General features: G+C 34.2%; 1 protein-coding gene across 1 annotated transcript in view; it reads right to left on the bottom strand.

The window, feature by feature from the left end:
- Positions 1-234: 234 nt before the first annotated feature.
- Positions 235-14,859, bottom strand: part of LOC140139645 (uncharacterized) — a 33,551-nt gene continuing 18,926 nt past the window's right edge. The window contains exon 12 of the mRNA XM_072161349.1: positions 235-284. Within this exon, the coding sequence (XP_072017450.1) occupies positions 268-284 (17 nt within the window). The 3' untranslated portion in view covers positions 235-267. The remainder of the gene's footprint in view (positions 285-14,859) is intronic.

Here is a 14,859-nt window from a genome sequence, read left to right as displayed (position 1 = left end):
CACTGGCAACAAAGGTTTCCCTTTGGCTCAGAATAAAACGATTACAAAAATTAGAATATGTAATGAGATTCAAGATTTATTTACTGCGAGAGTGTCGAGAGAGGCAAGCGTCGAATTTGCAAAGATAATAAAAGGAACGATTGAACACTACATGTACCACAAAGAATATAACTTCATGGGCCCTTAAACAAGCAAGAGCTTACTCAATAAATAAATCATTATTGTACCATCAAGTAGTTTCTTGTGTTTCCAATCCATTATTGCTGGCTAGGTACATCCCGTACCTGTAAAAGAACAATCAACACATAACATGCAGCGAAGCTATACAATCATGTACCAACTCATATGACGGCGTTTACTACGCCTGGTTCTGCAGAAAACATTTTCTGGTTAATTTAAAAGTTCCGGTATCCAAATTTGTTTGCGCAGTTCTACAGAACTTTTTGTGTCAGTTCCTGCAGAACTGACACCTTCTCCTACAGGTTTGACGATCACGTGACAATTCGAATCATCATATCGAAATATCACGTGAGCTGTAAAAATATCAATATCAATATCAATACTATTCGTCAATTCAGCCCCAAACCAATTCGCCCACATGCTAATTCGAACCCTGTATATTGATGTACAAAAAAAGTTGGGCAAATTTAACTATTTCGTGATTTTTTCCATAACCGTTGTTTTACACCAAATCTGTATATTTAGATGCCTTGATGTCTTGCATTCGGTCACAAACCAATTCGTTGCACTGTGTGCACTTAACCCTCTATCTTTTAAACCAAGTATCCTAAAGAGTCGTGTGATATGTCGAACTTTTCCTCTGGTCATAAAGAACAAAAAGAGTCAGCGTTCGCGTATCTGTACGTAGCCGCAGTTTGTGGCCCTCACACCACGGGCTTCCGGTGAGCCGCCGGTCCTAGGAAATGGAATATTACTGATAAATATATAAAGATGGCAAAATCAGTAAACCAGTTCAAGTTACAAATAAAGAAAAGTCTAATAAAAAATTACATCTAATATTTAGGCATTATTTAATGACCTCACCCATCCCCACCCATCTCCACCCCAACTATCAATTTCTTCTGTGAACTGTGGAATGTCTATATGAAATGTTATAAATATTTATATTGGTTCTTTCTTTGCATGTTCTTCTCCTCTTTCTTTTTTCTTTTATTTGTTAACTTTGTGTAATTGTATGCTGTAACTTAAGGCAGTGTAAGGGGGTGCTCGCTTCAGGCCTTTGGGCCTTTTGAGAATATCCTCATTCAAATGTTGTGTCTTTTATATATATTTTGTATGTCGATTTGAATGAAAATAAAATGATGATGTATGATGATGATGTACATCATTTCCTACAGAGTCGTGAGATATGTCAAACTTTTCCATTGGTCATAAGGAAAAAAAAAAAAGTCAGTGGTCGCATATCTGTAGGATCATTGGTTTATAAGATATAATCATTTTTTAAAATTTTTTAACCAAATATCCTAGAGAGTCGTGCCATACCGTAAACGTTCGCCTAATGGCGCTTTTGGATTCATAGAAATGTGAGAGCGCCCTCCTTGTAAAATCTCAACAGCATTAAGGATACGTGTATGTTAAATTGAGCAACCTGGACATTATGCCTCAGAAAAAAAAATCGTGACTTGACCCAATACTTTAGGTCACTAGGTTAGTTGCTAGCGCAGCAAATGTTTTGGGTTTTTTTCAGGTATTCTTTCTCAAAGTGCCATTGGCCTTAATTTGTGTATCGATACCTAACTCATTTTGGTAAATCTTTCTATAACATTGTAATTTCTTCATATTTTTTGTTAATATTCTTCAGTTCAAAATTGACCCGTTAGCTCAGTCGGCAGAGGGTGCGCCTTGAATGGTGAAGGGCACTGGTTCTACATTTAACAGTTAAATGACCTTTGAAAATAGAACGGCCTCAACGTTTCAAATTGTGTAACTGCATTACTTTATTCTTTTATGCATTATAAATGATCAGCTATTGTTTTCTTTTCTTAAGGGGGTACTACCCTTGGCCAGTTTGGTGCCTATTTTTGCATTTTTCTCAAAAATTATAGCGCATTTGATACAAGATATGTATATTATAGGGGCAAGGACTACAACAACTGCACTGAAAATTCAGCAACTCAATACAAGTAGTTGGTCGAATCCAACCAAAAGTGTCCACGGGCCAAAAGTAAAAGTCCAAAATAAAAATGTCTCCACAATTTTTTCCTTTTGCCCATTGATTGATGGCATGTTGGCCTTATAGGAACCAAAAGTGCCATCCAGGACGTGTGATAGTAAATGTGACATCAAAACCCAATGTTACCTACGAATACCACTAGGATGCTTTCACTATCGCAATACTAATCCACCTAAAACAAATGGAATATTCCCATTAACGCTTTTTTCGTGTAATGTAGACCACAGGATGTCAGGAAAATGCTGGCTCAACCAGAAAATATTTGTTTTTATTTTTATAACGCGATCAATATGATCTTAGTCAATTTATGCTACAATCTCAGAAATATTTGTTCGAACACTTTTAAGGCCATATTGGAAATGGTCCCCCTTCTACCCCCGTACAATGTTGGCATGCCCAATATGCTCATCTTCACCATATCTTCTCCCAACATTGTTTGGTGGGGAAAGGGGAGGGGGCATGCTTAAGATGAACGTTGAGACAACACTATTATAATTCTTATTTTCCAGTGACTCATATAGCGTGCGCACTATGCTAAGAAGAACATGGGAATTACAGTGGGTGTTCGAACACATTTTTCCGGGATTGTCTACAAAATTGCTTAGCAAAATCATCTGATTTTAGTTTTTGGACAATAACTCTGCAGTTACGCCATCGATCTTAATGCAATTTGGCACACATGTCAGAGACATGATTTGCTATCATCTCACAAAATATGGAGGAAATCGATGAATATTTGGATAGCGGTCAGTTACCATAGATTTAATATAGCGTTTTGTACACACAAATATTAGGCCTTAATGGTTTATGTGCTATGTTAATTGCTCATATGTTCATATTGTATAATAAATTAAGAGGAGGAATTAAAATTTTATTTTCAGCTAGAAATAAAAAATAAACATTACTCGTAAATTCAATGTTATTTATTTAAATGTCACACAGTACCACGGTACGATAAATGGGGAGGGGGGGGGGCATCGAGAACGAGGGAGAGGGAGAGAGTGATAGGAAGGGAGAGAAACGCACCGGATACGCACATGTATTGCTTTAAAATTAGTTTATAATAAAAAAACATTACTTGACCAACATTTAAAAAACAGCCTAATGTGTGAAATTGTGTTCATTAAACATTTTAAATACACCATGGTTAGGATGGTCAAATGGTAAAACGTAATGATTTACACACATAGACAAGCACGCATATCCATCGATTTACCCTATAATAGAAAAGTAAATCATATTATTCTTTATGTTTTGTGTTCAATCGTGCATACTGTGTGTTTTCAATGGGGAGATGAGCAATGATTTACCTTTACCATGAATAGGGTTTCACACTTTCAGTGTACATAATTATACCCACAGAAGAGGCAACGTAAATCATGTTTTTAATGAATTTTGCCCATGTAAGATTGCATGTAGGCCTAAAAATAAAGGTCATTATCTATCATGCTCGTAATGATCGGTGGTTCTTTAATCGAAAAACAGCATTTTTGAAAATATTTTCTTTTATTCCATTCAAATATAATGACAATCATGAAATAACCATGAGCTTGCATACCAATCATTGAATATGTCAGTTAAAATTGATTTATGTGTCTTATACATTGCGCATGTGTGTCTTTTAATGTGCAATTGGTCTTGAACTTGAAACTTATTGACCAGCAAGTGACATGTGCACTTTTTATTACTTTTTTTTATTCTTCCTTCTTTTTTAATTATGGTTTTCTTTTTAGTTTAATTGTTCGTTTTATCTTCTTTAATTTCTTTTTAGTATTTTCTTTGCTTTTTTGTTTTTATTTCCTTTCTTTGTTTCTTTCATCTTTTTTATTGGGGGGGTCTTTAATGATTTTTTTTTCTTTTTCTTTGCTTGAATTCTTTGAGGTATACTTTCGTGGGGTCGGGAAGTACTGGTTTGGAGGGAGAAGTTTGGCAAAGCAAAGGACATAGGTTGGTATATGTCTTTGCATTATTTTGCTATCTACTGCAGATAACATTGATAAATTTGCATCCCACATCCGTATGATTTTTGCTTGACGGTGCGCTTAGTGTCATAGCAAATATAAAAGATGAAAATGTGAAATAGCAAACACTGATTTAGGAATTCCTCAGACATGTCTACAAAATAGCTTAGCAAAATCATCTGATTTTAGTTTTTGGACAATAACTCTGCAGTTACGCCATCGATCTTAATGCAATTTGGCACACATGTCAGAGACATGATTTGCTATCATCTCACAAAATATGGAGGAAATCGATGAATATTTGGATAGCGGTCAGTTACCATAGATTTAATATAGCGTTTTGTACACACAAATATTAGGCCTTAATGGTTTATGTGCTATGTTAATTGCTCATATGTTCATATTGTATAATAAATTAAGAGGAGGAATTAAAATTTTATTTTCAGCTAGAAATAAAAAATAAACATTACTCGTAAATTCAATGTTATTTATTTAAATGTCACACAGTACCACGGTACGATAAATGGGGAGGGGGGGAGCATCGAGAACGAGGGAGAGGGAGAGAGTGATAGGAAGGGAGAGAAACGCACCGGATACGCACATGTATTGCTTTAAAATTAGTTTATAATAAAAACATTACTTGACCAACATTTAAAAACAGCCTAATGTGTGAAATTGTGTTCATTAAACATTTTAAATACACCATGGTTAGGATGGTCAAATGGTAAAACGTAATGATTTACACACATAGACAAGCACGCATATCCATCGATTTACCCTATAAGGCTAGCTTCAGACTCCGTATTGTACGTACAATATTGTATGTACAATACTTTTCGTGACGTCAAAAAGTATTGCACGTGCAATAAATATACGTGCCACGACGAGTTGAATCAGATTAAATAACGCGCTATAACCATGACGGTTCATTGTTTGCTAAATCCAAACGAGGTCACCAGAAAATCTATGCAAGAGAAATTTCTACTGCTGCTGATGAAAAATCCTATAGTGCGTTTGGAGGTTTTTTCTGCACTTTACAAGTAGCCCTAATAAATTCATAAAACAATAAAAATCAAATAAAGATTTAGGGCAAATGTTTTTACTCACTGCTCATCTGATCCACTTTCCCAGGAAACTAAATACCGATACTCCTTAGTTTTTCCCTGACTTTCCAGACATAATTATGAGTAAACGTCAAATGTAATGCTTACAAAACAATCAAATATATATACATTCTTTTGCATTTTGTACATAAATATTGATATCAATAATGTAGGCCTACAAACATTAAAAAAGGGGGCCTAAGAGTATGTCTATTTTAATCATATACTAATTCCGCCATGCCCAAACATATCTTATTATGAAATCGTGTAATGGAACCCAAATTCCAATCAAAAATAAAAACAAATTTGTTATCAAATACACTAGGCCTATACATTGTATTATAGGAATTTAATAGATGGTTCATTTTAATAAATAAATAGATTAACACGGGTAATGGACAAGAAATATTTGGCAATACCGGATTTACCAGAGAGCCAGTGGATAAAGAAATTGATTAAAATTAAAACAAATTAAATGAGAAAATGAAAGCAAGGACATTTGGCGAAGTATTGTTTTAGAATTCGAAGGAGTCCTAAATGTTATCCTGGCCCCAGGACACTGATTAATGTAAATTCGACCCATAGTTATTTTATCTACTTTTGCCAGCATTCAACCTGTTCAATGTGATTTATGCCTATTTTTAATAAAATTCCGAAATCTGACGTATCAACGTTGTATCGTGCACAAATTATGATTCGAGACTATTTCATTTGACACGGTTGTATGGATTTCAGAAGATCGGTCCTATAATAGATATCGATTAGAGAATTACAGCAAGAGGCTTTGAGGATGCCGTAATCCTCTTGACCATCAACCAATCAGAGAGACATATTTCAGAAATATATTCGTAGGGTTGAAACTCTTTCAAATCTGAAATATATATTTCAAGTAATCTCGTTTCACACTTTAGCTTGCAATAAAGCCACGAAGGGGCGGTAATGTTAATATACGATTTCAGTCAAATATTGGTGCAAATATACGATTTCGGTCAACTATTTGGCTATCCTTTGCCCAAAATTATGAAATGTTTATTAGTAACAACAACTCTTAGGAGGGTTTTCGAGTAATTTTAGCGAAATAATGAGGTTAAATAAAAGAAAACCCACTTACAATTTTGGACGCTTAACTGTGGTGTTCTAGGGAATTAAAATATCACATTATTAACATGTTTAATTCAAAATCGTTGTCCTACAAGCACATGTTCAGATTGTGTGAACATTACAAATACAAACAATAAGGTTGAAAAATAACTAGCCATTTAAAAATGATTTTAAAAGATCGTCTATTTTGTAGCTTTATGACACTGAATAGGCCAAATATCTGCCTCTGACGAAAAAAAATGTTTTCCATGCTGATTTGTTTTTGTAACAAGTACCGTATGTCATTTCAAAAAGAAAGAAAAAAAGGTGGATATTACTTTTTAAAAACTCAACGCATTACTATTAATACGCCTATAATTAATGAATGAACAAGTATAGAAGGCGTTGCATCCGGTTCTGATGAGGGGGGAGGGGCACAAGCCGTTTTCGGCAGTTTTCCTATGGGATTTTCTAATATTTCAGATCAATGGGGGGCTTCCGTGCCCCTAACGCTACGGTTACTGCATTAACACGTTTATGGATGTATTGTGATGATCATAAGTAGGCCTATCATAACATGCCTCAACGATATCAATATGTAAAAAGGTGTTGCAAATTCATAACACAGCGTGTTATAATGTAACGAATGCTATGCCAAAACTATAAAAAAAAAAAAAAATATCAGTAGGCCCTATCAATAAAATCAGAACCAGAATAAATACAAAGGCAAATAATACTTTTAAACTTTCTAAATCAATATATGACTAAATATCAGTATAAATGAATCTCTAAATCAATTAATCAATCAGTTATCAATAAATAAATAAATAAATAAATAAATAAATAGGCCTAAATAGATAAATCTATAAATAAATAAATAAGATCTGAATGTGCCATTTATATTATTATTACAATTTTAATATTATTAATATTAGTATTAATACGACGTAATATTAACTTTAAAAAGGTACCCATTGATTATATAATAATTCAAGTACAGTTGAATCATGGTAGGTATTATGATACCTACCATGGTTGAATACAAGAAGACATTAAAAGATGTTCATCATTCCGTGCACTCACTAAATTTAGAACTCTTAGAAATTTGGCAACTCCGTATCAATTAAGCAACCTATGATTGTAGCAAAATATATATTTTCCCGGTACATACTATTTATTGCACGTGTAATACTTTTTGACGTCACGAAAAGTATTGTACATACAATATTGTACGTACAATACGGAGTCTGAAGCGCGCTTAATAGAAAAGTAAATCATATTATTCTTTATGTTTTGTGGTCAATCGTGCATACTGTGTGTTTTCAATGGGGAGATGAGCAATGATTTACCTTTACCATGAATAGGGTTTCACACTTTCAGTGTACATAATTATACCCACAGAAGAGGCAACGTAAATCGTGTTTTTAATGAATTTTGCCCATGTAAGATTGCATGTAGGCCTAAAAATAAAGGTCATTATCTATCATGCTCGTAATGATCGGTGGTTCTTTAATCGGAAAACAGCGTTTTTGAAAATATTTTCTTTTATTCCATTCAAATATAATGACAATCATGAAATAACCCTGAGCTTGCATACCAATCATTGAATATGTCAGTTAAAATTAATTTATGTGTCTTATACATTGCGCATGTGTGTCTTTTAATGTGCAATTGGTCTTGAACTTGAAACTTATTGACCAGCAAGTGACATGTGCACTTTTTATTACTTTTTTATTCTTCCTTCTTTTTTACTTTATGGTTTTATTTTTAGTTTGATTGTTCGTTTTATCTTCTTTAATTTCTTTTTAGTATTTTCTTTGCTTTTTTGTTTTTATTTCCTTTCTTTGTTTCTTTCATCTTTTTTATGGGGGGGGGGGTCTTTAATGATTTCTTTTTCTTTGTCTTTGCTTGAATTCTTTGAGGTATACTTTCGTGGGGTCAGGAAGTACTGGTTTGGAGGAGAAGTTTGGCAAAGCAAAGGACATAGGTTGGTATATGTCTTTGCATTATTTTGCTATCTACTGCAGATAACATTGATAAATTTGCATCCCACATCCGTATGATTTTTGCTTGACGGTGCGCTTAGTGTCATAGCAAATATAAAAGATGAAAATGTGAAGTAGCAAACACTGATTTAGGAATTCCTCAGACATGTCTACAAAATAGCTTAGCAAAATCATCTGATTTTAGTTTTTGGACAATAACTCTGCAGTTACGCCATCGATCTTAATGCAATTTGGCACACATGTCAGAGACATGATTTGCTATCATCTCACAAAATATGGAGGAAATCGATGAATATTTGGATAGCGGTCAGTTACCATAGATTTAATATAGCGTTTTGTACACACAAATATTAGGCCTCAATGGTTTATGTGCTATGTTAATTGCTCATATGTTCATATTGTATAATAAATTAAGAGGAGGAATTAAAATTTTATTTTCAGCTAGAAATAAAAAATAAACATTACTCGTAAATTCAATGTTATTTATTTAAATGTCACACAGTACCACGGTACGATAAATGGGGAGGGGGGGAGCATCGAGAACGAGGGAGAGGGAGAGAGTGATAGGAAGGGAGAGAAACGCACCGGATACGCACATGTATTGCTTTAAAATTAGTTTATAATAAAAAACATTACTTGACCAACATTTAAAAACAGCCTAATGTGTGAAATTGTGTTCATTAAACATTTTAAATACACCATGGTTAGGATGGTCAAATGGTAAAACGTAATGATTTACACACATAGACAAGCACGCATATCCATCGATTTACCCTATTAATAGAAAAGTAAATCATATTATTCTTTATGTTTTGTGGTCAATCGTGCATACTGTGTGTTTTCAATGGGGAGATGAGCAATGATTTACCTTTACCATGAATAGGGTTTCACACTTTCAGTGTACATAATTATACCCACAGAAGAGGCAACGTAAATCGTGTTTTTAATGAATTTTGCCCATGTAAGATTGCATGTAGGCCTAAAAATAAAGGTCATTATCTATCATGCTCGTAATGATCGGTGGTTCTTTAATCGGAAAACAGCATTTTTGAAAATATTTTCTTTTATTCCATTCAAATATAATGACAATCATGAAATAACCCTGAGCTTGCATACCAATCATTGAATATGTCAGTTAAAATTGATTTATGTGTCTTATACATTGCGCATGTGTGTCTTTTAATGTGCAATTGGTCTTGAACTTGAAACTTATTGACCAGCAAGTGACATGTGCACTTTTTATTACTTTTTTTATTCTTCCTTCTTTTTTAATTATGGTTTTCTTTTTTTTTTAATTGTTCGTTTTATCTTCTTTAATTTCTTTTTAGTATTTTCTTTGCATTTTTGTTTTGATTTCCTTTCTTTGTTTCTTTCATCTTTTTTATGGGGGGGGGGGTCTTTAATGATTTCTTTGTCTTTGTCTTTGCTTGAATTCTTTGAGGTATACTTTCGTGGGGTCGGGAAGTACTGGTTTGGAGGGAGAAGTTTGGCAAAGCAAAGGACATAGGTTGGTATATGTCTTTGCATTATTTTGCTATCTACTGCAGATAACATTGATAAATTTGCATCCCACATCCGTATGATTTTTGCTTGACGGTGCCCTTAGTGTCATAGCAAATATAAAAGATGGTGAATGATTTTCCAAAAAGATTTTCAACTTTTTAATTATCCAAATTGCTATGTTTTAAAATGTTTGGGGCTACGTATAATGTATTCTACGTCTTATTTGACTTAACTTAATCAAAATTTGATGAAAATATATGTTTAAACTGACCGATCCCTGAAATATTTGTGAATGGAATGTAATATTTTTTATTCCCTATGTTCCTTAGTATATATAAACTAACATGTGTAAATTTCATTTCAATCGCTCTACTGGATCTGAAGTTGTGAACCCAAATGTGAAGTAGCAAACACTGATTTAGGAATTCCTCAGACATGTCTACAAAATTGCTTAGCAAAATCATCTGATTTTAGTTTTTGGACAATAACTCTGCAGTTACGCCATCGATCTTAATGCAATTTGGCACACATGTCAGAGACATGATTTGCTATTATCTCACAAAATATGGAGGAAATCGATGAATATTTGGATAGCGGTCAGTTACCATAGATTTAATATAGCGTTTTGTACACACAAATATTAGGCCTTAATGGTTTATGTGCTATGTTAATTGCTCATATGTTCATATTGTATAATAAATTAAGAGGAGGAATTAAAATTTTATTTTCAGCTAGAAATAAAAATAAACATTACTCGTAAATTCAATGTTATTTATTTAAATGTCACACAGTACCACGGTATGATAAATGGGGAGGGGGGGGGGGGGGTATCGAGAACGAGGGAGAGGGAGAGAATGATAGGAAGGGGGAGAAACGCACCGGATACGCACATGTATTGCTTTAAAATTAGTTTATAATAAAAAACATTACTTGACCAACATTTAAAAAACAGCCTAATGTGTGAAATTGTGTTCATTAAACATTTTAAATACACCATGGTTAGGATGGTCAAATGGTAAAACGTAACGATTTACACACATAGACAAGCACGCATATCCATCGATTTACCCTATAATAGAAAAGTAAATCATATTATTCTTTATGTTTTGTGGTCAATCGTGCATACTGTGTGTTTTCAATGGGGAGATGAGCAATGATTTACCGTTACCATGAATAGGGTTTCACACTTTCAGTGTACATAATTATACCCACAGAAGAGACAACGTAAATCATGTTTTTAATGAATTTTGCCCATGTAAGATTGCATGTAGGCCTAAAAATAAAGGTCATTATCTATCATGCTCATAATGATCGGTGGTTCTTTAATCGGAAAACAGCATTTTTGAAAATATTTTCTTTTATTCCATTCAAATATAATGACAATCATGAAATAACCCTGAGCTTGCATACCAATCATTGAATATGTCAGTTAAAATTGATTTATGTGTCTTATACATTGCGCATGTGTGTCTTTTAATGTGCAATTGGTCTTGAACTTGAAACTTATTGACCAGCAAGTGACATGTGCACTTTTATTACTTTTTTTATTCTCCTTCTTTTTTAATTATGGTTTTCTTTTTAGTTTAATTGTTCGTTTTATCTTCTTTAATTTCTTTTTAGTATTTTCTTTGCTTTTTTATTTTGATTTCCTTTCTTTGTTTCTTTCATCTTTTTTATGGGGGGGTCTTTAATGATTTCTTTTTCTTTGTCTTTGCTTGAATTCTTTGCGGTACAGGGCAACTATAATTAGGTTTATACTAGGGTCCATCACTGTGTTGTCTAGATCATGAGACAATAAGAAAAGTCGTTTTGTCCAGGGTATTCGTAGGTAACCTTAGCGAAAACGTCAAAAATTACCTTCGAATAAATCAATTTAGACACAAATTACTCAGAAACCAGAAGGTCGGTAAACGTTTAAAATGAAGCACACATGACAGCTGACAAATCCAAGTATTTATCCCCTTCTAATCTGCTTTGAATCCGATTTTTCTTTCAAATGAGCAGACAGTCGTCTATTTCAGTACATATTTTTCATCAATTAAGCCGTATTCAGTTTTGCATGGTGGCATGTATGTGAATTCGCAACTTTCATTGACATATGATTTGATAGCGAACGTACAGGCCTTCTGTATGTACCGATATGGGCATTGGCATGAATGGTGTTTCACAATAGTTCATGATGTCAAATTGTATTTGTAGGCAACATTCAGCTACCGAAATCTACCTACGAATACTTACTTTTTTTGTTAATATCTCAGAAATGGTTAAATGCAGGCTATTGAAACATGGTAGTATTAAAGGGTGCATTACAATGCACCTATTGCTTAAATATAATTTACTATTCTCTCAGTTTGTGGAAATGACAGAGCTTTTAACATGTATTCGGAGGTAATGCATATTTTTACCAAACCTACCTTTGTGCCATTTAGAATTTCTGGCAGCTAAACACAATAATAAAGATGTCCGAATGCAATGCATTTCAGTATTGGACATATCAAAGCTTGTATCAATCGCGCATTTATTAGTGATTTCCATTTTTAAAAGATATATCTAGAGCTATGAAAAATTGTATTCGTAGGTAATGTAAAAAAAATACCACTCAAAAAAATTATCACAAAAATTCATAATTATGTACAAATATGTGAAAAATTGAACAGGCAATCTTTGAATACACACCTTTCAGGAAATCAATTTAGATTCAATGCAATGACTGCTTTTCATAACTGATTTAGATGTTTTTAAAAATACCTTAAGAAATATTTTTGAACAAATGGGTAAAAATACAATGTTTTTTGGTCTCTGTGTCTAAGTTTTTCACAGAAGGGGGTCTTATTATATATGGCGCGAAGCGTATGATCAAGGCAAATAAATACAATACAAAAACGAAAGCCAATTGATTAATACTTTTAAGTTATGGCCCTGAACATGCCGTGTACACTTTTCGTTGGATTCGACCAGTTATTGATTTATTGATCAAATACTGGTTTTCCTTCATTTTTGACTGTAACCCCACAACTGTTGTTTTTGCTGAAATAAAATTTCCAGTGCAGTAGTTGTAGCCCTTGCCCCTATAATATACATATCTTACTTGGCACCAATCCGCACCAATGCGCTATAATTTTTGAGAAAAATGCAAAAATAGGCACAAAATTGGGCAGGGGTGTAGTACCCCCTTCAAAGGATCGAACCCAAGTAGATCAAACCATGGAGCTATTATAAGATGGAGAGGAAATAGATTACGTAACGCATTGAAACCTTGTGCCGATTTGAAATCTGACAAGCTATTCATCGAAAGGTACCTTTTGTTTGGGACAAAGGGCTTCCACCATTAAATCGGTAAGCTGACCCGACAGTGTATTAACGCTTTACCTAGCAGGCTACTGTCAATAAATGATCAAATGCAAGTCGCGTGAAAGCGCTTAATGGAATGAAAAGTACCTATTGTTATACATAAACCCAAGGGTGTGATTGAGTAGCCGTAAGCACAAAAGGCACACATTAGCCGCTAATGCATAGTTCGTTGTCACCCCACTGACATTAGGTGCTTCATTTAAATAAATTGAATGCGCCTGCTGAATGATTACACATCATGGCTGCCATGTCTATAATGCATGGTATTAAATAGCTACGTCCCGGAGCTACGTATGCATGTAACATATAATAAGTATACAGGTATAGGCCTATATAAAAGTTGTTTTACAAATTGAGATTTTATTTTATTTTATTTTAAGAAGGAGAATGTCATAATCAGTGGCGTACTGAAGGGGCAGCTCTTCTGTGAGAGGTCTTGGGAGGGATGAGGTTGAAGGAGGGATATGAAGAATGAGAGGGACTGGAGGAAGAGAGAAAGAGAGAAAGAGGAAGAAATAAAGAGAAATAAATAAATAGACGTAAATAAATAGAAAGGTAAGGAAAATGATAGGAATGAGAGGGGACAAAACGTAAGAGGGGATGGAGAAGGAAGGGAGATAAGAAGAGGGAGTGATACTTTAGCAAGTACAGAGAAAGGAAAAGAAATGAATGACAAATAAATGTAGGCCTTATAATAATTATTATAGAAACTAAACACAGCCCCCCCTCCCTAACACTAACAGCACTATAGGCAGCCATTCGATAATGCCAATGCCTTTATGCGTTACGTATTTAAAACGCCCAGTCAGATGTATTTTTCACCTGCCAAGCACAAGTCACCCAATTTCGAAAATTGGACGTTGAATGTACACTCTCATGAATATTGATTGGCAACATTTTCCAATATGTCAGCGCTCAAATCGGACACAATAGAACAATAGACCATTCAGTGCGTTGGATCAGACCATTGATCATAATTATAACCATCAGACCACGAAGTAGTTACGTAACTCCGTGGTATCGGAACCAAGCACTGTTTGTATGGCGATCATTACGATCGCGCTATTTTGGTATGCCTTTTTTGTGTAGTGATTGTTTCGATCGTGGTTCATTACTTGAGCGCGTGATCCCGTTGAGGCGTTGACATAGTAACATTACGTAACTTCGATACTGAATAGTTGTCGAGTGCACATAAAATGGAAAGTCATTCAAAAGCGCCTTTTCTACATGTTGTGGAATCCTAGCCAGTATTCAATGATAGTCATTTATCTATAGAGGCCTTGCATGCGTTTATCGATTGGCTCCAAACAAAGGATTTGAACCGGTTTTTTCCCCGTAATCATGGTGCAGTGCAGTCCATTCAATCAAATGTTGTCATCAACCTATTTGATCGTAGTGCATTTTGTTATGTGTATGTGTGAGACGATCTGTCGCGGTAGATGCAATCATGCTTTTGTTGAATGCATTTGAGTAGTCCGCCATATTTACGGGATGATACGTCATATGCACAACCTCTGTTGGTCGTTGTATGATTTTGTTTGTTCACTCATTCAAATTTTATTTATATATATCATTTGAAGACTGAGCCTATTATGATATATCCTCCGTGGAACAGTTTCAAACAAATATAGCTAGGGATTATTGGGGCAGAGGTTATCTTT

The sequence above is a fragment of the Amphiura filiformis genome, chromosome 18, assembly GCF_039555335.1.
Source record: "Amphiura filiformis chromosome 18, Afil_fr2py, whole genome shotgun sequence".
In the NCBI taxonomy this organism is placed as follows: Eukaryota; Metazoa; Echinodermata; class Ophiuroidea; order Amphilepidida; family Amphiuridae; genus Amphiura; species Amphiura filiformis.
The sequence above is the reverse complement of the archived record's forward strand: the minus strand, read 5'-3'. Positions and strand labels throughout refer to the sequence as shown.